We start from the raw sequence: 23,398 nt of genomic DNA on the forward strand, positions 1-23,398 counted from the left end.
TATAGCATTCAGTAATTTTTTTCAGAAATTGATCAAGCCATTATTTTCCACCAAGAGTTTTAAAAAGACCGGCACGGTAAAACCGTTTTATTGCTGATATAACACCATGGTCTATAGGTTGAATTAAACTTTGAATATTAGGCGATAAAAATATTGCAACCATAGGACCGTCGTTTGTTTTCAATGTGCTTTCATTAGGATAAGAAAAACATTATCTATTAACAATCTGTGGTAACCATTTACGTTTTTTAAAAATCTCTCACTTTAAAAAGCCATTTGGTTTTGAACCCATCTTCGAAGATTTCTCTATTCATCCATGCTATTTTCGGCTATAATAATCAAATGGTGTTTGAGGCCAAATATGCATGTGAAGTTGTCTTGACTTGACTATTTATATATATATATATATATTTATATATTTTATATCAACTTATTTACTCAATATAACTGATATTATGATATCTTCAATGCAGAATAAAATGCTAGTGGGGATGACTAGTTTGTCAAAATACACAATAATTGGAGCTCTTCCCATCCATCTATCTAAGAATTTGTGGTGTATCAAAAGAGGCATCGTAGCGTACTGATCCGTCACAGTAACGGGTTGAGTGTTTGCGACTCTTGAAGGGAAAATCCAATTTTCACGAGTCGTTACAAAGCACGAAAGGTGCACTTAAATATTCCGAAAACAAGACACACAAGGCGACCCAGAACGAAGAGACGAGAAGATCCGCGGCGCACTTCATCGATAAACGCAGATGGTATCGGACCCAAACATCTGACGTTTTTTGCGCGGAACGCGCTTTTTTAACCTAATAACGGGTTTTTAGGAATCCCTTTTTCTCATTTATTATTTATGTATACGTACACACGCGATACGAGAAGTGCGGTTAGAAATATCGCGTAGAATTCGACTGAAGAAACTTATGACTGAATGTGTGGTGTCAGATTACGGGGCAACGCCATTGAATTAATGCTTTTTATTATTATTTTTAATTCAAAGAATATTGCACTTAATGCTTTGTTTGATTTTTATATAAACATATATATGTGTATATGTATGTTACAGTGAGTGTGTATTATCAGTAAAGTTATATTTTCACTGACATACCAGTGAAATCATATGTGATCATTTACCAGTACTAGCGAAAATATAATTTAACTGGCAGGTGATTATAAGCTGCTCTAAAATCTCTATGAAACAAATTTGATTTGCTGTTCAAACACGAATCTGACATAAATAGATCAACCAAATCCAGCTTGAAGTAATAAAAGTTTTAAAACTCACTCCTGAAATATATATATGTTTCAACAAGCTGTGATAGAAAATAATACGTTTAATTTACTTCAATAATCTGAGGTGATATCTAAATTACACGTAAAGGTGACGGTACAGAGATTCGTAGTTATATTTAGTGTGAATTTAAAAAAAATATTTTTTTATGCGTGTTTGTCTCACGTTAACTGCGTTATCAATACCACATCTCTGTAATGTGTGGATTATCTAAAAACCTCTATTAGAGTACCGTTTACATTTCAGCATGTGCATCATATTAATGAGCAAGGAAAATTTTTAGAACTAAGGGGGAAAGAAAGTAAAAAACGATGCACCAACACGCGTATTCCCCCTCGCGCCAGACACGAGCCGCTTCCAAAAATCTCACAATTTCACCCTTAAAATGCACAAATATGGCTTTTTTAAAAAAAAAAATCGAGTACACACAAATAGATCACCCCTTCTAAATTTACCCCATTCTGGAAATATCAGAAGAGCGAACATTGTAGGCGGGGCCGGTTTTTTTCTGATGATTCTCTACGGCGCTTTTACATACTTGAAATAAATGTGCTTACAACTGTTTTCGTGCTGTGCCATTATTTATTTTTATTCATATAAAAATACATTGTTCGCGAGACTCGTTTCTTTGTTTATTATTATTGTATAGAAGGTTTTAAAGAAACTTTTACTATTTAAATACTAAGAGTAAAATAAATTATATTTAATATTTAATTGCGTATAAATAATATAATTATTCTAAATATATATTTTTCTAGATTTGTTACAGTAAAACTAATTATATTTTTTTATGCGATATGCTTTTTAATATATTTTATTATTTAATAAAATATTTTTTTGAGTTATCTCATAATTTAAAATAAGTATTTTAATAAATATATAAGATGTACTGGTCCATATCGGTGTACTCGTGGTGTACTTTTTATATATGTGTATGATGTTCGTTCTATAAGTAAATATATCGAATTAATATTAGACATTGAAAAAGCATTTGACAAAGTTTGACTCGAAGTCTTAATCAATAAATTATATAAATAAGTACAATTCTTCAAGTACAATTTAATTGAAGAATTAGTACATGTAATTCAGCACCAAAAAAAAGTAAACAATTATTTGTTTTTGCATTTTTAATAAAATATATATATATATTATATAACTATTTTTTTACTAGGGCTGCAAAGATCGAAATATTATTAATATTTCTAGATGTGATTCTGCACCCAAATTAAGCTTGTTATTTATTAGAATTTTGACACAACACTGATATATATTATTGATATTCCTATTTTTTAAATTACTGAATTATCGATGTACACCAACGACACAACCGTCATAAGTAATTCTTACGGTCTTTAACCAATTGCAATTAAGAATTACAAAATTTGAACAACTGTTTTACTAATTGGAAAATTAAAATATACCAGGAGAAAACTGAAGCAATAGTTTTTACAATACGTAGACAACCTTTGACTCCACCTCTTAAAATCGAACTGCATTAAATACTTGCGTTTACATTTGGAATCCTAGCTAAAATTCACTAAACATATCGTGGAACTCAAGCCCAAAAGACTTGCTGCCCTTGCGGCCATTAAGCCGATATAAAATAAATAAAACTAAAATTAAAATAAAATAAAATTTTACTATATAATCAGTTTAAAAGAACAATAAAAATAATATAAAACACACGTTTCTATACTACCTTTAAAAGTTTCATAGTAACTTTCTAATACCAACAATTAAAGTACAATGGCAAAAAAATTACCTAAAGCATAAGTATAAACATAAAATGTTTAAGCATGTGCTTTAGAGGCATAATTTTTTTTATTAACTCTAGGTCTCCAGTTAAGTAAATAGTTATAAATAGCCTTAAAATAAATAATTAAAATAATTTACTTATGAATTTTATATTTTATTTTGTAAAAAGTATTTGTAATTTTTTCTTAATATATCACATGTTTTTATTACTGTTAGTCTTAATCTACATTTTTAATTTTCATTTTTAAAAAAATGTTATAAACTAGTAACGTGTATTTTTAATTTTGTAATACAATTTCATGAAAAACTGTACCGAATTTATATTTTAATGTTTATAATCTCCTTTCAACTCCAACTACTGGAGAGTCACAGTAATTTCAACGTTTTCCCTACATGATCATAAGTTACAATGATTGAGGAAAACCATGGAAACCTTGTGACTACCTCATTTCGTAGCAGTACTGAAAAGCATTTCCTTTAATTATGTTCATCAATTAAAATTATTTAGAAGTTTTTCACAACACAGTAATGATGAATCTTAAACATTTACAATATTTAAAAAAATTGGCTCAAATACAACTAAGTAAATCCTAATTTTTAACCGATTGTTCATTTGCTCTACATACATGAAAAACGTATGTCATTTTAACTTTTATCCATGCCTCTTTGTTCTGCATTCATCCTGAAACCTAATCGTCTTTCGCTAGCACAGTTTGCAAAACTTCCACATTTTAATAATTTTATGACAAGGTAGACCTTCTGGGATGAGGTTCGTTATAAAAATTTCTCGACCCTTTTTAAAAGCTTTGTACCCCCTAAAAACATACTTAGCGATAGAGTGGCACATACATAAGCTTCGGTTAAAATTGCTCGGTAGTAGATTTCTGGAGAAACGTTACAAAACTGTATACAAACAGAGGTAGCGCAGCACATTCAACCGATCGAGTTGACAAGTCATGCATAAGCTAAAGTATACATAATTATGGAATGGACCTTATATTTTTTACTTTCTGATAAGAACCTATTAGAAATCATGGAAATAGATGTTCTTTTATAAAAGATTATACAAAAATAAAACTGCTAATTTTAATTAATATTTTATTTTGGTAATCACAATATTTTTAATTTAATTAATTACCCTAATTTTAAAAGCATAAAAAAATAATAATAAATATAATCTTCAACGCCCACTGGGCGCACCAACTAAATTGAGAATTTGAATAATAAAAAAATAATTAAGCGCAAAAACTTATGCCCCGAACTCGGTCATGCCCGAAAATTTTATTATTTATGACCGCCGTTATTATATTTTCGCAAAATATATATATATCGCGACGCGAAACAAACAAGCGGCCGCTGCGATAATAAAGGAGAGCTCTCTCCTCGGCCAGTGTTGACTCTCGTTTTGTAAATGGCAGATTTTATCATAATTAAATTTTAATTGATCAAATAAATATAAATTAAATATAAAAAACGGAGTGAGAGAGAGAGGGAATGAAATATACGTTAAAAAAAGGCCAACGCCCATTTCGCCCAAGATTATGTAGATGTGTGCGATATAAATACACAAACTGTGCTCGCGCGATTGTATGGGTCGCTTTATACTTGTAAATGTTCTGCGCGTGTATGCGCGAGTTTCTTGTATATAGAGGAACAAAATTAATTGGTTAAAACTCCTCTCCGGGTCCTTTCCTCTCTCCACCCCGGCACTTTTCCCTTTGAAGACGGGGAAATGGAGGAAAATAAAAGAAAAAGCGATAGAAGGAGTGAGACGGGGGGTGGAAGAGAAAAGCTCTCCGGCACTTCGTCTTGGAGAGCAAAAATAAATTATAATTCTTTTCATCATCAGGGTACCCTGCCATCTGCATACCATGGGCGGCACGGCGCTCACCTTATTAATTATTCATTACATTCGAATAATTAAATAAGTATTTTAACACGTAGCCTTACAACAATGTGCCTGGAGAGAGATGATATCGTTTTGTGCGAAATGATTCAATTTGAATATCAAGATTTAAGAAAAGTTTTAGAATTTTCCTAAATGCTGTGTTTTGTGCTCGTTATGGCATTATTAAATAGTAATATAAACATAGAAAATGAATTTATTAAAACAGTTAAAAGATGAAAGCTTACCATAACATATAACATAATAAATTAAAATTACGAAATTATAGTTGTCAGGGAAAAAATCGCAGGACGACGCACACCTGGTAGATGGACGTCGTGGCTCAAAAATGAGCTACTGGAATAAAAGCAGCAGCAAATCCTTGTTCCGGGCTGCGGTTTTAAAAATAAAAGTGACCATAATGATTGCAAACTGTCATTGAAGAAGCTTCAAAAGAATAACATGGCACTAGAAATATGTTAACAAGATTTTAGTGCTGTTTTAGATTCGATTATATTATTATGTTTAAAAAAAAATAATTAAACATACAAAAAAAAATAAAAAATGTTTGTTTCTGTGTGAAAAAAACAATTTTATTTTTTTAGATATAGCTTCATTGTAGAATATATCTCAGCCTTTAAATAATAATGTAGTATAATATAAGAAAGCGAAATAGGTGCAAAATTAAATTCTGCCTAAATATACAAGTTAATCGTGTCAATAAAATCCATTTCTGCCAGACGTCTGAAGATGTCTACCACTGCTTGATTTCATGTTTATCTAAAGTAATTTATTATGGTTTAGTTTGAAGCATTTAATTATTAATTGTTATTAAAATTAAAATATATAGTTTTTATACTTTTTATTTTCACAACAAAAATTTTGTGTGTATAAACGATTTTTCATATAATATTTTTTTTATCGTTTACTCTTGAATATTTTGTAAGATGAAAATAACGATTGCTTGGAAATTCAAAAAAATATATGATTACTGCAGTATTTTTAATATAGGTTGTTAAGTTGCTTTCGTTAGAAAAAAAGGTTCTTACATTATTTTTTTGCTTTGTTTGGAACAACTGTATGTTATATATATTCAAATTTTACGTTTTCTTGATAATATGCTACTTTTGTTAAAAATCGGTCTCAAGGCCGCAATAACAGCGAGTCTTTTCTGAGTTCCGCAATGTAGAAAATATTCGTCGCAAAATGTTCTGTATATGATTCAATGTGTAGCGTGATCGACTGCCATTTGAGGTCTCATGATACTTAACATTACTACCACTACTGTATCAAGATATTTACAATATCATGGGAAGGTGTTATCAATTAAACGATACAAGTTTGGTGAAGCAAATTTCTGCTTGTGAAATATTATTTAATCGCAATGAAAATGAGTAATTCGCAACCAACTATTTCAAAGGCTGGATTGCACCCAAAGAAGCTAGTATCGTCTATTGTGATTGGAAGGGTATACTACAAGCGGCTGCCATCAATTCCATCATTAGTTAAAAACATTAATAAGGTAACATGAATATTTAAAAAAAAAGTGCTAGCTAACTTAATAAGAAACAAATGATTTTTTTTAAAAATAAATAAATAAAAAATAGAACGAATAAATAGATACCCAGGTGGATGGCTTTGGCAGGAACTGGAAAAATAAATATGTTTTAATGCATTCACTTTATAATCTGAAACTTGTATTTTCACACAATAATCTCTCTTAATGGTATAAATTTACAAAATTTTAATATCTACCAAAACTACTGTGATCAGTTCCAGTAATTATTTAATACTTTACCTACCATAAAAAAGAGTAAATATTAGAATTAAAATATACATATGTATATTATATTATAACGGGTGAAATACGGAGATATTTGTTTCTATTTAAACCATTACAGCTTCGATAAATAGTTTCCTACCTATTTAATTTCGCTATAATAGTAACTATCATAGAACCAAGTTCTAATATTCTTGTTCGATGTGTGGACGCAACTTTACATATGCAATTCACGGCTGAATCTTTATAGGGTTAAATCGTATGCTCAGTCCCCAGAGTCTCGTTCTCGACAAAGGTCAGTTTCGCTCGGGGCCTTTCCGATCCAATTTCCAAAGTGGGTCGCAAAACCAACTTGTTGGACCTTATGCCGAACCGAACGAAGATGGGAAGAGGTTTGTCACACATGGGTTTAATTGGCGGCTGGCGCGAGGTGTTCGGTCACGGGCCACCTGTGGCTTCGCGAAACCTCCGCGCGAATTTAAGCACCAAGAAAAGAAAAAGAAGAAAAGAGTGGAAGGAAAAGCAAAAGTACATACCCTTGGCTCTTAGAATACCCCCGTCGTCTTGGCGATGAATCCCCTCGTCCCCTCATAAGCGCGCCACCCCTTAGCGCCCCCTCGCAACCCTTATAACACCACGGGCCAAAGAAAGAGTTAATATTGATCGCGCTTTTTATATTTCATTCAGCCCCCGGCTTACGGGTACTTGCAGTGCTATTTTTTTACCCCACAGGGTGGTGGGTTTGGTAGCACGACGAAAGAAATGAAATTCTTCTGTGTCTGTGTGACACGGCCACGAAAAATCGTACTGCACCGTGTATTATCGATGTATGGGTGCGTATATTTTTTTAAATATATACCAGCACACTAATAGATGAAATTAATATTATAATTACAATTCTGATCGATCTTAAATAGTATATCTAAATTTACATAGTAAATATTTAGGCCAATTATTAAGAGCGGGTAGAATATGATTAGCGAATAGTACAATACAAAATTTGTTTCCTTAGTACAGGAGTTTCCTTTTCACGTTGCAAGGATGCATTATGTTAGCTGTAACCTAATAAGATTCTTTCAAGTCTTTAATCAAATGCACTTTCAAAAAAGTACATTCTTTTGTAAAAATCTAGAACTTAAATAATAGGGGAAAAATTGCAGTTTTTTTACTTTGGAACGTAGAAAAATCTTGTACGTTATAATCAAAGGGCACTTGATCTCTACATATATGTACAATATATAATATGGTACTGGGTTGGTACATTCTTGTTTTTTTTATTATTTATTTGTAAATTATTAAGGTAAATATTGGTTGCTCAAGTTATTTTGACAGAAGTTAAAATCTGATATTTTACTCTAGAGTTCTGCAAAGCACTTAACCAAATATAATCCAAAGTTACATGGTTTGTACTATATGGTCGATGCGCTAAAAAATTGAAGTACACGTCTCCATACTCCATATAAACGTGTGGTCTAGCATTGTCATGGTGGAACGCAATACTCTGGCCGCTTACTGTCGATTGATTTTTTCAGTTCTATCAATTGTGTGCAGCACTTAGTGGAATCTATAATTTGTTTGGTGACAGCAGCTTGCAGTGTACGACACTTTTTTATCCCACCATATACACATTACTTTTTTTTATGTGTAATTTCTATGAGTTTATAATTTTTCGACTAACTTTGTACTGAAACTACCTTTGAACGCCAGTGATTCTCTTGCGTTTAAGTAATAAAAAACAAGCATAAATTCGGTCTACTTATTTTTTATTCGCTAAGTATCGAGCTTCTTAAGCTTTCCAATCTTTCATAAATGTTTAGCGCACAACCTATTTCATAAGTCGTCAAATCATGACCTTAACTTTATTCACGTTGCGATTATAGATCGTCTGGATTTCTCTCTTCAGAACCACTTTCTGAACGCTTAAAATGCATAATTGCATTAAAATGTTCTTTATTTTCAAAAAAATTCTAAGGCTCACTTATATTTTTATTAAAATTTAAAGTCGATACCAGTACTGAAAAGTGATTTTCAGACGAGTGAAGAAAACCGTGCAATAAAATAGCAAATTTGAAATACATCTCTAGCGTATTATACTGTGATGTACACTGAGTGTACATGTCATATTATTTGTACATATTTATACACATGCCGAATTAAATGTTCATATTTTAGGTATTCCTCCACGATACGCTTAAATATTTAATTATATTATTACTTAAGTCTTTATTTTAACTATTATGTACATGATGTATATAATTAATTAACACTGGATTAGTTTTAATGCTATAATATATTTCCAATTAAAAACTGCCATTTATTTTACCTGTATTCGACTCTGTTGCGGGTTCTGGAAGTAGTTCCTTGTGTTACAATTCCGGATTATATAATATTATGTTTAATCAAAAGGATACTTTCTAAATAAAAAACGGTTTTTCGAGAAAAGAACATTTTAATATATATATAATAATATATATTGGACATTTTATTTCAATTTTCCATGGAACAAAAATGCTTTTCAATTTAAATATATTATACGTAATTTATACAATTTTAAGTGCAAACATGAAACAATCAGCAATTCGACATAATATCAAAATTTGCACTATACATTTTCTCCGAGATCACATTTAACCGGGAACATTAAATCACATTTAATAACATCTCTTACGTTACAATATTATACACATTCGTTATATAGGAAAAATATAACTAAATCTCAAGGAGGACGCTTACGACCGCTGCGCTTCAAAAGTGAAGAAGAATAATAAAGAAAAAACATTACATACATACATTACGTACCTTTATTTATACAATTTTTATAATGTGAGATGCTGCATATTGAATTTCAGATAAAAACGACGCTGGTCAGCGGGAAACGAACCTCCGTCAACAAATTCAACATCTGTACACACAACTTTTAATATATTTATATAAATTAAACATTCAAGTACGTCAACTATACAGATTTCTTCATAGGAAAATTTACATGTACACCGTGCTGCGAAAGTTTTATTAAACAAAAAGATAATAAAAAACAAACATTCATATAACGTAAAATATCATTATCGTATTATTATTATAGAAATAGATTTTATTTTTCCAAATAATATGGAATAATAATAACTAAAAAAACAATTTCGTGCAGTACTATAACCAACTACTTTTCGAATGCAAGTTTAGATACTATTTAAAAATCAGTCTTGTGTCATTTTGCATTTTTAATTAACCACATTAAATTTACGAACTAAGTTGTACATTATTTATGGATAAATTTAAAAATACACGTAAGTGAGTATATAATTTATATGTAAATAAAATAATCTCAATTAATCAGTATTGAATTGTGTATGAGGTAGATATAGGCCATAGTAATTCGTCTAAATTCATACCGTTGAATTTATATCGACATTATTTTGTACTATATGTTTCAATTATACATGTAATAATTTGTATACGCTGTAAATTACGTAATAAATTAAAAATGTCATCCGAGGTACTTTATAATGGAATAAACTTTATACAATATTTATAATCGTCCATCACTTAACATTTAATAACTAACATATCTTTGGAAAATCAAACAATTATTTTACACGTATGTATATAAATAATTGAAAAGTTGTTAGTATATAGATGTTATGTGTTTTTTGGCATCATTCATGCAATCTTCGTTGCATATTTGCTTTTGGCGAAGGATCAGATCTTAATATTTAAACTTACAATGTAAATATAAATATATATAAATATATCTATATTCAATTAAAAACTAATACCCGTATTAAAAAAATCATAAATTATCACACATATAGTGCAATGTGAGGTAACTATTAACACCGTAAGTCGTTATATAAATAAAAATAAACATATGGTACAAATTATTCAAGAAAATATAACATTTGGCATGTTGCGAGTTTTTGGAAAAAGACATATTTAAAAAATCCAGATATACGTATCTACACCGTTCAAACTCATCTTACATTCGATTTTGTTACATTCAATATATTCCGCTACACGTATCGACTTTAGATATTTAACAATTAAAACTAGAAAACAGCATATTTTTTTAGTTATTAAACACTAAATAGACTTTTTACAACGATCGCGCCCCGGACAGGTGCGCTCCGTAGAGAAAATGGCACAAAGATAGACCGAGAGCGGCGAATCGACCGCATCACAAAAAATAATAACAAAATCTTTCTTTTTCTTTTGATTACGATATTTATATAATATTTACAACATTTTGGTCACGCGAGAATCTCTTTTTTCCAAAAGAAAATTTCAAGCTAAAGTTTCGCCTTACGACTGAGAAAGGATCGACAAGTAACGAAGAACTATTTAATATTTATATATTTCGAGATCGAATCATATTGGTCCGTGATATTTAAAAATTTAACAAATAAATAAATCGCAAAAATAACCGAAAATGGCGAAACAGTGTCTAATTAACGTTATCTATGAAAATATTTTATATTTTGAAAATACGCTACATATCGTCAAAATTACAAATTAAGATAAATATCAATATTAATTTGTCTTTATATTAATATGTGTATACCCTTGAAGATTTTTTCACTAAGTCTATCGCGCTCGAAACACAAGACTACATACATCATAACACTAGAGGTTCACCCTGATTTATGTGTAATATTCGCGAGTCCGAATCGGTCGCATGCTGCAAAACAAACAAAAGCTTTAAAAAGCCGGTTTCGGTTGTACGTCGACAATGAAAAGTCGATCGGGCGCCACCCCTCGTCATCTCGACAAAAGATCGACAATGCCCCTAATAATCCGCCATTGTTTAATTCCGGAGAAAATAAGCGGTTAGAATTTCCTGTTTTTATCGGTTACGGCGGAAACGACGAAGACTAGGTATTAGAGGAACTTCTGAAATGCGAAGTGAGAGCGTTCGAGTCAAGATAGGCGACGACCGACGGAGAGGTCCTCGGGCTCGGTCTGTTCGGGGGGCAGAGCTTCGGGGGTCGGCGGGCTCTGGCCGCATTTGTGGTGCAGCAAGTGGTGGCGTCTTCGAAAGCGCCCTCGACATCGTTCACAGTAGAACGGCTTTTCGCCGTTGTGGATGAGCACGTGAGCTTTCAGCTGGTTGGAGTCGGAGAAGCGCGCCTGACACAAGTCGCAGCGGTAGGGCCTCTCGCCCGTGTGCACCCTGAGGTGTCTCCTTAGGTTGGCGACTTGGACGAAGTGGCGCGGGCAATGAGGACAGCTGTAGGGCTTCTCGCCCGTGTGCAGCCGAAGGTGGGTCTTGAGGTGGTGGTCGCGGGTGAAGCGCTTGTGACACTCGCCGCATTCGAAGGGCTTCTCTCCTGTGTGGGTCCTTTCGTGGTTTTGTAGCACGTGCTTGTATCCGAAAGAGCGCGAGCAGATCTTGCACGTGAATAGTTTATCACGGGGAGGTTCGCGAGACGGCGGAGACCCCGCAGAGGAGGGCGGCGAGAGGGGTGCCGGTGGACTCGTAGCCGTCGGAGGCTCTTTCTTGATTGTGGTGCGGCGCTTCTTAGGCTTCTTGAGCAGGTCGACGTCCCCGTCGATCCCCGTGACTATATGATTGTTGTTGTCGAGCTTGCGCGCTTGGGCGCGCTGGTGGATGGCCGTCTGGGGCGGTGGCGAAGGACTATCGGGCGCTCTTGGCCAAGCCAGCAGGGCGCGATGGTATAAAGCCGGAGGTATGCCGGGCATCCCGGACATGGAGAGAGGCAGACCCGGCAATCCCGGGAGGCCCAGAAGCGCCGCGTGGGCGCCTAGGAGACCCAACGACGGAAACGCCACCTCGGCGCCTCCTGTTTCCGCCTTCATGCTGCTCAGTGGTCGTACGCACACACCTGTATGCGAAAAACGAACATTTAAATCACATGTACTACTATAAGCAAATATATGTTTTAGAGGGATTGGATGCGTTTCTACTATAAATCGCGAATCGGGAGAAGAAAAGCGTATATTGTAAGATTTCGAGTGGGGGATGCGACATTGAATAGCCAGCCACAAAGGATGTACGATTTTGTAATCGCGCAATTCAACAATGGTCACTGTCGCAAGGATTCGGGCGTACCCTAAAGCTATACATTATTGTAACATATATTTGTCCCGTTCTCTAAAATAAGTTGCAAAACATCGTTTTTCGTGCCATTACCAACTTTACGATTCCACTAAGTACTGTTCTTAATTGACCAAATTGAAAGAAGCAAATTGCAGAAGGAGGTAAGCCTGTGTATCACCACGGAAATGCCAAATCAAACATTTCTATGGAGATGTTTTAGTCCGGGATTTTAGAGTATCATTTTTTAGAACTTTGAACTTCTGTTAGAACGATTTGCCAGGGACGTCATTTGGGGGTGGGGCAGATGTGCGCATTTCCCCCCCCCCCTTGAATTTGGTAAGTAAAAATGCATGTCGTGTAACCCTTTGAGTAGTGAGTTAATTTATACACATTTGTTAATTTGTTAGTATAAACCTGGGAGCGAGTTAATTTTACGTATTTTTCCATAATTATTTCTGTTGTTATTTATTTATTATTATTTTATATCACATTTATAGTAAAAAAAATAACGATTCTCAACATTTTATTGCTTTGATTTTGTATTAGTTGTACTACTTTTTTGTATTAGTATGTTTTAATAAAAAAAATTAAAACTTTTCTATTATTTAATTTCGATAATTTATTTTACCTATTTTTCATACATTATTCGGCTTTTGTGATCAATTCAAAAACTCTCAATATTTTTTATAAAATTAATATAAAATATTTTTTGTTATGTTAATTTATTTCGTATTCTTTAATTTATTGGTATTATTTCTATAGAAATAATTTACTTATTACATCAAATTTAAAAAAAATATAATATTTTTTTTTAATTAAAATGTTTTTTAATTATTATTTTTTCAGTTATATAAGTAAATATATAACTATCTGGGGTACATCAAAACAGTGAAAGATCGACTACCATATATGTACGGCGATACCTCTCATAATGTCAATGTAATCTTAATGAAACCGAAATATTAAGTCCCCATCCTCTGAAAAAAGCTGAAATGGCGTCTCCGATTTTAAACCAGAAATTCTCTGGCTATAACTAAAAGAAAATATAAAAAACAGTATTGAATCTATTCCAAATTATTTTTACCAGTGAAACTATAAATATTATATAAATATTGAAATCATATAGTAATATATTCTCACCAGTGAAACTATAATTTATTTGGTAGGCGCTTGTAAAATTATATGATTTCAACATTTCCATACGTAGTAATATATACATTTACATATTTATCATTAGACGATGTATAAATTTTATAGTTAATGTGTATTTTTCAGTGAAGTTACACTTTCACTAGTGAAATGCAAATACATTTTCACCAGTAGATTTATATTTCTACCAGCAAAAATATAATTTATCTAATAGGCGCTAGTGTAATTATATGCTGTCATAAATTGTATGAAACTCAATATGACAGTTGCGAAACGTCCATTTGCTGTTCAAACCTAAGCCTAACTTACGCGAATTAACAAAACCCAACTTGCTAACGAATGTTAAAAAACTAAGCCAACTCATCTCTCAGGGGAAAGTAATCGGAAGAAGAAGTACAGACTGACGTCGCATTTTGTATATTACTCCATAGTATATCTACACTTCGGTATTATACTATGTTTTAAAAATATGATCCTTACCGATATTACAACAGACTTCTGATATGAGAGTCTTGGTCAAAGTGTATTTAAACCGAATTTTGCTCAATAGGCGGGCGCAAAAATCACTTCTTCAGAAGGCAAAAATTCGCGTCAAAAGCAATAAAATCGTGTCGCATTGGTCAAAATTCATGGTGCGTCATTTGATTCTCACTTATTTAAAATCGTAATATGAACGTTTTCACTGCGTCGGCACGATTTTATTGCTTTTGACGTGGATTTTTTTGACGTCATTTGGGGAAATTTTTCTTCCCAAATGACGTCCCTGCTATTTGGATCAGTTTTTCGCTAACAAATCGTAGGAATTCTTCAGTTAACAAAAATATGAAAGTAGATCATGGTTTCAAAATGCACAATTTACAAATAAACGATTATATAACACTACAAAAAATATGCTACAACCAAATTTATAATACAAATAGAAAATCAGACTCGCGCGATAATTTTAACGATAAAGTTTGTGCGATCTTACATTACACATCGCATAAAACCGTACAAGATCCTGCGAGAAACCTTTCGAGTTGTTTTATCGAGAAATTTTAATTTGAAGTACCTACACACATAAAAATTATGTACCGAAGAGTACGCATAAAAAGCGAGAGAAACGAACTTAAAGAAAAGGAAGACGGCCTCGCCGCCTCCTCCTTATCTCCACCCTCCTCCGCTGGAGGACTCGAGAAATTTAATTCATTAAAATGAATTCCTTTTGTGCAGCTCGGGAGGATTTCGATGGTGATCGAACCTTTTGTCGGACGAAATCGGATTAAGCCGCTAATTGATATGGAGAAGGGAGTCCTCCGCTGGCCGCCCGCACACGCGCACATCCTTGCGGACATATCCTTTGCTGTTGATGCTCCTTTCGCTTTTCTGCCCGAATTTTTGTTCTTTCTACTATATTATATATTTAGCGGCGTAACGAGCGGCGGGATATTTTTAGAATATAACGCTCGCCTGATATTTTGCGAATCTTATTAGAATTGCCATTCTTGTTGGAATTCTATCGGGAAGTATGAATAGGTACAAATGCATAATTAATAAAATAATATAGCATTAGTATTTCGTGAATATTTTTGTTATATTTTAGAATAGAAAAATCAAATGAAATTATTTTTCTATAGTGGGTAATATAATTCAAAATTATAATGGAAAAAAATATTGCTACGCAACGCTGCCGACAGATGTCTATACGAGTATATTTCTAAAAGTGCTTGCGCGTACCTTTACTTCAGATTCACAATTGTAAACTGACAAAGTAAAATTTTTAAACTGCCCAAGTGATATATATATTTATTGTGAATATATATATTTTTAACTTGAAGACATACGCCCGGTGCGTTAACAGAGTAAAAATCGACACCAATGAGTATGCATTGTAATAACACCAGATTGTCTGGGAATTAGTGATTATTGTATTATATGAATTATTTAGGATTTAACTGCGTACATGTTTATTCCCAACCACACAAAGAGTGTGTCAAAAACATGTCTTGTCAGACAGAGAGATATGTTATCAAGGAGCCGTAGTAAAACGACCGCATTCTTTATTCGCAAATATAGTACGTCTAAACGTGAACGTTTAGAATCGTAGCATTTTCCGGGAATTTCCCTCATACACGCTATACTCGCGCTCAACAGGTGTGCCCGTCGTGCCGCCGCCTACATTTCTTGCACACACGTTCTATCCGTGAATTTTCCTCGGTCGCCAAAGTTTCCGCAACGGTCCGTCGATTGGAAGCTTTCAATTAGAAAGTAGGCGCCGCCTTATCAATCATTGGCGGTGTTTGCGCGCGGATCAGCCCTCGCGCCCAAGACGGGGGGCTATTCATCAATATTAGGGACTCGGTTAAAATGGCCGACGGGAAAAGAGAGAAGAGAAGAAAAAAACTCACACCGCCGAAGCCTTCAAAACTTTCTACTTAGCGAGGGGAAAAGCTCTGCCCCACACCCGCCCGCGCCCGAGCCGCTCTCTCCCCGTTCAAAGTGTATAATATAAAAACGCACTAAATTATGCCCCGTTATTATTATTATTATCATTATTATTTTTCCGAGACGGGGGCTTTGTGCCGCCATAACCTGGAGCGGAATGAGCCCAGGTGGTTAACGACTTGGAAAGGACATACACTAATGGCTTTCGTGTAGAGAAAGTAAATTATGAATATTTTAGTGCTTATATAAAAGAGCATCGAGCAGTTTTTCCCGCGGAGAGTTATTTTTAAGCCTTTACGGTTATGCCGCCGCTCTTTCTCTACCTTATTTTTCTTCTCTATCTTTTCGTCTGCGCATTATGCATGAATGTGAGTTTAGGTGTCGCGATGGTGGGGCAGAGGGTTGATCTCGACAACGTTGAGGTGGGATGAGTGGTTATGATGGAGTCTGATAAGTATGACTTTTCCAATATGATTCTTGTATGAATATATACTAATGGGTTAAGGTGACCCTCATACGTTTGACAAATATGCAAACATTGAAAATAATATATATCTTTACTTGCCTTCAAGTCTTCAAGAGCTTTCAATTTGATCCAATTTTTCGTTTTATGTGGGCACCTCAAAAATTAGCAATACCAACAAGCCAAAACATATTTTATTCCTCGAAAATTATTGTTATTGTTGTTCCATTAATTTTTGCGGGCAAAAATGTATAACTTTTTATAAATTAACAATAATTTCACTATTCTTTCGGTGTTTGTAAATAGTCATATCAATAATGCTATTTAGTAACGGGATATTTTTTTATCGATATTTTCAACTCCAAATCAGCAATGGCAGTGGAGATAAAATAGCCTCAGCAGTAATAATAATGAACATCTGTAACGCAATGGACACGAATGCCATTAAATTTATGTGGTTCTAAAAATTTCGATCTGGGAATTTTGACATTGAAAAAAGTGGGTTGTTAGTGAGGATATTAGGGCTGCCATCGAAGCATGTCCGAGATTAACGATACAGAAGCTAGTACAAAAGCTTAACGTGACGCCTACATCAGTTCACAGACTCAAATAATTAGGAAATGTGTTAAATTGCAGAATATGGGTATATCATAAATTGTCCCGAAGAAAACCTTGGTGCGCAGTGAATCTTAATATGCCAATAATTAATGATTCAAGTCGAATTGTTACTGAAGATGATAAGTGGATCTTTTACTTTAACAAGCGACGTATAGATGCCAATCAACCCTCAATTCCAACCCAAAGAACAGGAGTACACCCCAATAAGATAATGTCATGCATTCGGTGGGGTATGAAGGACATAATTAATTATGAGTTATTGGATTATTGACAGACAACTACTACAGACACATATACTCCGTTTCTTTTAATAGAGTCACTTTGAGGTCTATCCATTTCGTCATTATTCATAACTGAAAAAGAGATGATTAGATGTATGCCCCACCAATTTGCTTTAAAGTATAAGATGCGGATATACGTTCGATATACTTATCATTACTCTTTTATATATTTTAAACAAGCTTAGAGAAATTAGTAATGTTACTATATTTTTTTATGTTGAAATAGTGAAAGTTATAAGCTCCCAAAATTGACGTCCGTGCGCTGCGAGTGTCGGAATAACAATGAAGTAGTTGGAACGTATATGACAACTTTGATCGGTACAAGTGGACCAATGAAATAACGTTGTGGAATATGAGATAAGCGACGAAGTGACTCTGTTAAATGAAATGAAGTATAGGGCGCTCAGCTAATTCGTTTTAATACGGCTCAGACCATAAAAAAGACATTCCATTATAAATAAAAGAAGATAAATTTCACATCAAGACTAAGAGATGACAAAAAAATGAATGGATTTTCTTGGGAACTCCTTTCTCACCCACTGTATTCTTAAGACATTGCTCTAAACGACTATCATTTATTGATATCCCTACAGCTTTTAGGTAAAAAAAAATATTATACAAAAACGGATATAAAAAACGATATTAAAGAATTTATTATTTCTAAAAATACATTATTTTTCGAATCAGAAAATTATTTTTATTTACTTATTGTACATCTTCTGTTTTAACATGACAGGCATTAGTCCAATGCATTATGACGGTTAGCACAATTAACAACTACTAAGAAGTAAGACACCAAACTAAAATCAATATTTGTAAATGTTATTAATTATATAAAACTATTAGAGCTTTTAATTAATATATGTATGTCACTCACACGGCCTAAATCGATTTTATTTTCAAGATTCATCCGTAAGATTAAACAAATGTAGTAGAAAATAATTTGTAATGATCTATCGGAATTTTATTTAATAATAATTACTAATCTAACAGATATGATAGTAATTAAAAGACACTGGTCAATATATATATAAAATTGAAAACTAACTGAAGTTTAACAAATTCGCTCATTGCTATTGACAAATGTAAATATTTCCACATCATTAGCTCTTATCGAGATCAAAATATTAGCATTTAACACTCTGTAATCATCAACTATCTAAAATTAAAAATATGTAGTTATTGCAATTTCTCAAGGTTTAAGGTTTAATTATAGGCAAAAATATTCTAATCGAAATCGAATTAGTTCTAGGACAGTTGAGAACTAAATTAATTATTTAAACGAAGCAGTTCCTCAGAAAAAAATTCGCTGCGCGGCCTATTACACCGTCATGATAATTCTCTATTTAATTATTATTAACAATTTGAAACGCATTGAACCGGCCCTGTCTACAGAAAATAAAACTCAAAAAGGAGTGCGAATGTGCGTGGGCATCGGCCGAATCCCATTACGTCGGCCACTTCGAAATTTTCCTCAAATTTTAATTTCGCCCCGGGTCGCGGGCGGGAGGTGCGTATGTGCGTGGGGAGGAGGCGGAAAAGAGGCCTCCGCCCCGGGCGTGGGGCGATATTAAATTTAAAACAAACTACGTTTTAATTAATGCGAAATCCATCCAAACAACTGGGCCGCTCTCGCGCTTATTAATTGAGAGGCCCTTAATTAAATTCGGGAATAATTATAAATTTAATAAGAAAACGAGTGCGTAATTGAAAAACGCGATAATTTCCGAGCTGCCCCCTTCACGCACCGCCCTTCTCATACCTACCCCCACTCCAGTGGCTAGGGGTGGCACAGTGCCGGCGGGGACTCGAAATTTTCCAGTCGGGAAAATACGAGGCACGCTCTGTCGGGCGTGAACTTCGCGGAAAGTGTCTCGGCGGATGCGGTCTTTTTAATTATCGGCAATAAACAATAGGGTTACAGTCCTCCGGATCAGCTTTCTCGTGTAAATGACTACTTTTTAACATAGATAAAATAGTAATTTAAATTCATTTCTGTGAATCAATTCTTTATTTTTGTATAATTTTTATGCTCATCTCTCGCACACGATTATAAAGAGATTTAGTGTTTGTTGTTAAACTGGATTATTTTTTAATATTCTGTATATCATCTGTGTGCTAAAAAATTGTATGTCTGCCGTTGCGCAAATACTACTTGAAAGTTTTTTTTTAATTTAAATAGTTATATTTAAATTATTTATAAAAACTTTTATTTGCTAGTATTTACGCAACGGCAGACATAAAATACATATGAATAAATTAAAAATATACATATGTATGTAAATATCATACAAACAATTACATTCAGCAATATATTTTTATCATTTTTGTAAGGTTTCTAAAATCGTCTTAGTTAAATATGATTAATTGTTTATGAAAAACATAATATACATTATAAATTATTATGTTTAAATAACATACTAACAATTTCGTTTTTTAAGATATATTAGATATATATTTTTTTATAATTAGTTAAAAAATTATATAAGATATGATGTCACTAATTGAATTTAATTAAGTTAATACTTTAAAACCTATTATTGCATAAATTGGTCAAAATCATGTAGTTCTTTTTATGATGTATGATAATGTTATTAATTAAATATAATACTATACTTATGAACACATATTACTGTTAAAAATCGTTAGAATGCAAATAGTGGTTTAAATACTATTTTTGAAAAATGGTTAAAAACTGTTTATTTTATTAATTTAGGGTAATTTACACATTTACAATTTCATAAAAATATAGTGGTTTTTAAATTATTTTTGAATAAATTGCTAAATATAGAATCATTAGGATAATATATTATTCAGTGCATATGAATAAATATAATACTATGCATATATTTGCACATTTATTACTAATAATTTCATCAGAATGTAAAAAGTGTTTTAAAAACTATTCGAGAATAAATTGTTGAAAACAGTTGTTTTTTTAATCATTTACATTTACCAATACTATTAACAATTTCATAAAAATACAGCTTTCAAATTAAAATATAAAATATAAAAATTGCTAAATATCGAATCAAAAAGGGTTTGTAAAATTTTAAGATAATGTCATTCGGTTAATATAATAGTATTCAGTGCATATGAATAAATATAACACTATACATATGTTTGCTAATTTGTTACTAATAATTTCGTCAGAAAAATTTTTTCTCAAATAATTTTTGAATAAATTGTTAAAAATGTATATTTTTAAACATATTTTTATTAAATATAATTATATGCATAAATATTAGGTTATAGTATATGTAAAATTTTCGCCAGAATATAACCAATGCTTCTTATACTGTTTATAATAAAATAACATATATTTAGACATTTGTGTAAAAAAATCTAATAAAATGTTATTCCATTATAAATTTGCGAATTGCTTAAAAATATTGATTATTCATGAAAAAACCAACGTTGACAAATTAAAAAATGGGATTTAACCGAAATTTAGTAGAGAGAAATTGTAAATTTGTAAGATTTTTATTTTTTTAATTCATATAAATAATAGTTTTGTAAATCACTGAGTAATTAATTATTAGCATTTAATCATTTATTTCATGTCGTAAAAGTAGAAATATGTATTTATCATTTAAATGTATTTTTATATTAAAGTGATTGTAATTAAATTTTAATTAATTAATAATTCATCAGTGGATTTTTAAAAAAAAAAATTAAATTAACTAAATTAATAATGTAAATGAAAAATCAATATAACATTGTTCGATTTTGGTCAGATAATTAATTAAACGGTTAGTTGTTTTAATAAATAGTTTGTACTTTTAATTTCAACGGTCTATTGAATTTTGACAGATTGTTATTTTTACAAAAATTTTAATAGTAATATGATTTTAAATATTTAGATACTAAAAAATCGTATATCACTTTAAATAAATAAATTAATTACTGACCGTTTATTATAAATATATGTTTATTAAAAATTTAAAAAATCATATACATTTCTATGAAATTTAATTGATATATAAATAAATGTGTACATTACTGAGTTTTATTTAACTAATTTTACTCTTAAAAAATGTATGTTTGGTAATAAAATATGTCAATAATTAACTGTGAAGTAAATATTCTTAATACAGTTAAGGATAAAAACAAATAAAAAGATTAATAAACAATAACAAGAAATGTGGTTATGATTGATGCACAACTTAATTACTGACTTTTTAGATAGTTTTAATCTGTAATATTAATAATATTTGTTTGAATTATTATAATATAGAGCACATGTTCACGAACTAATAAATAACACAAACACACTGATAGTGCATTATAAGCAAAATACACACTGATAGTGCAATATAAATAAAATAACGCTCACACACACATACGAATCCACGGGCGTTTTAATCTAATTGCTATAATTCACAATCGGTTTAATTATGGCTTCCTATTTTTTGGCGCTTCGACGGTTAGATTAAAATATACATAAAGTGGGTTAGGAAACCTAAGCAAAATTTCAGTTTGATACAAACAGTAAATTGGATTAGGTTTCCATATTTGGCTTCCGACATTTTGTTTCGTGTGTCACTATTTTTGGTCGTAATGCAATTTCGCGGCGGGCATTAATTAATTAAATTCGAATTGACGTGCGCGATAATACAAAATAAACAAACTAAAAAGTTGTTAAAAATCGCCGGTAGGCGGCGCGGCGGCGGAACGCGAGAATAGCGGAAAGTGGAAAAAGGGGAAAACGAGGAAATGCATCGGGACTCACCGCGTCCTTGTCCGGTCGGTTGCAACGAAAGCGCCATGGACTAGCGCAGCTGAGTCGGTGAACACATGTCGCCCGGCCGAGTGCCGAACAGCGACTGAACGGCAGAGCGGCGTTCGCGAGCGGTCCGGACCTGCCACAACACGCGGGGCGGCGCTGCACCCGGCGCCCGCCCCCCGCCCCCCGTCCGCACTGCACCCCTCCACGAGCGAAAACAGATCCCACCCCGCGACACCGCAACGCCGCGCTTCCGCGTGCGCCCCGACTTTAATTGTGCGTTAATTAATTGGCGATAACAGCGAGGACGTCGGCCATATCTACGGCGAGTCGCCAGTTGTCAAAGTTAGTACAAATAACATTTTCATTTGATAACACACAAAAAACGACCGAATATTTAAAATAAAATAATGTTTACACATGAAAACGAAATTCACAAATCGATTTTTTTATTATCATAAACAAACACAAACCTCTCTTCAGGCTATATTTTTTAGGCGAGACACTTTAAGATGCAAAAACGGGAATTTTAAAACAAAATTCAGATTTTATATAATATTGATAAAGGGTAATATGAAATTTGCTTCCATAAATAGATTACTTATACGTATGGTATTAGTTAAATAGTAATACTACCGACAATTAATAAATATATTTATTAAATATATCGATTCTAGTTTTCGGTTTAAAATCTTCGACCCTTAACTCTAACACTGACTAGATTTATTAATGTTCATATTATCCATACTAGTAAAATATTTATTTAAATATTTTTTAAGGTTCTCCAACTAAACTCCGCGTATTTACATGGCAGAAATGTTTGTATGTGAAACAAAAATACATGTAATATAAAATCTTAAATTTTCTTGCTGATCGGCCAGATTAAGCGCAAGTTTTATTTTAAGATATTGTTGTATAATTTGTCGCTAAACGACTATTTAAATCACACAATTTGGTTTCGGGTATTAATA

At 32.5% G+C, this 23,398-nt stretch overlaps 1 protein-coding gene across 1 annotated transcript; it reads right to left on the bottom strand.

The window, feature by feature from the left end:
* Positions 1-10,908: 10,908 nt before the first annotated feature.
* LOC148226488 (uncharacterized) lies at positions 10,909-22,570 on the bottom strand. The gene is made up of 2 exons (XM_088204199.1): positions 22,434-22,570; positions 10,909-12,551 (listed from the first exon to the last, which is right to left on the bottom strand). Exons 1-2 carry the CDS (start codon positions 22,468-22,470, stop codon positions 11,626-11,628), a joined length of 963 nt encoding a protein of 320 aa, XP_088060325.1. The 5' UTR covers positions 22,471-22,570; the 3' UTR covers positions 10,909-11,625.
* Positions 22,571-23,398: the final 828 nt, after the last annotated feature.

The sequence above is a fragment of the Plectrocnemia conspersa genome, unplaced genomic scaffold, assembly GCF_051122295.1.
Source record: "Plectrocnemia conspersa isolate PC_06_02 unplaced genomic scaffold, ASM5112229v1 ptg000014l, whole genome shotgun sequence".
Taxonomy (NCBI): domain Eukaryota; kingdom Metazoa; phylum Arthropoda; class Insecta; order Trichoptera; family Polycentropodidae; genus Plectrocnemia; species Plectrocnemia conspersa.

Coding starts and splice junctions, on each gene's coding strand:
- LOC148226488 (XM_088204199.1), bottom strand. CDS start 22,470: ATGGCGCTTTCGTTGCAACCGACCGGACAAGGACGCG. Junction 12,552..22,433: donor ACCGACCGGACAAGGACGCG/GTGAGTCCCGAT, acceptor TTTCGCATACAG/GTGTGTGCGTACGACCACTG.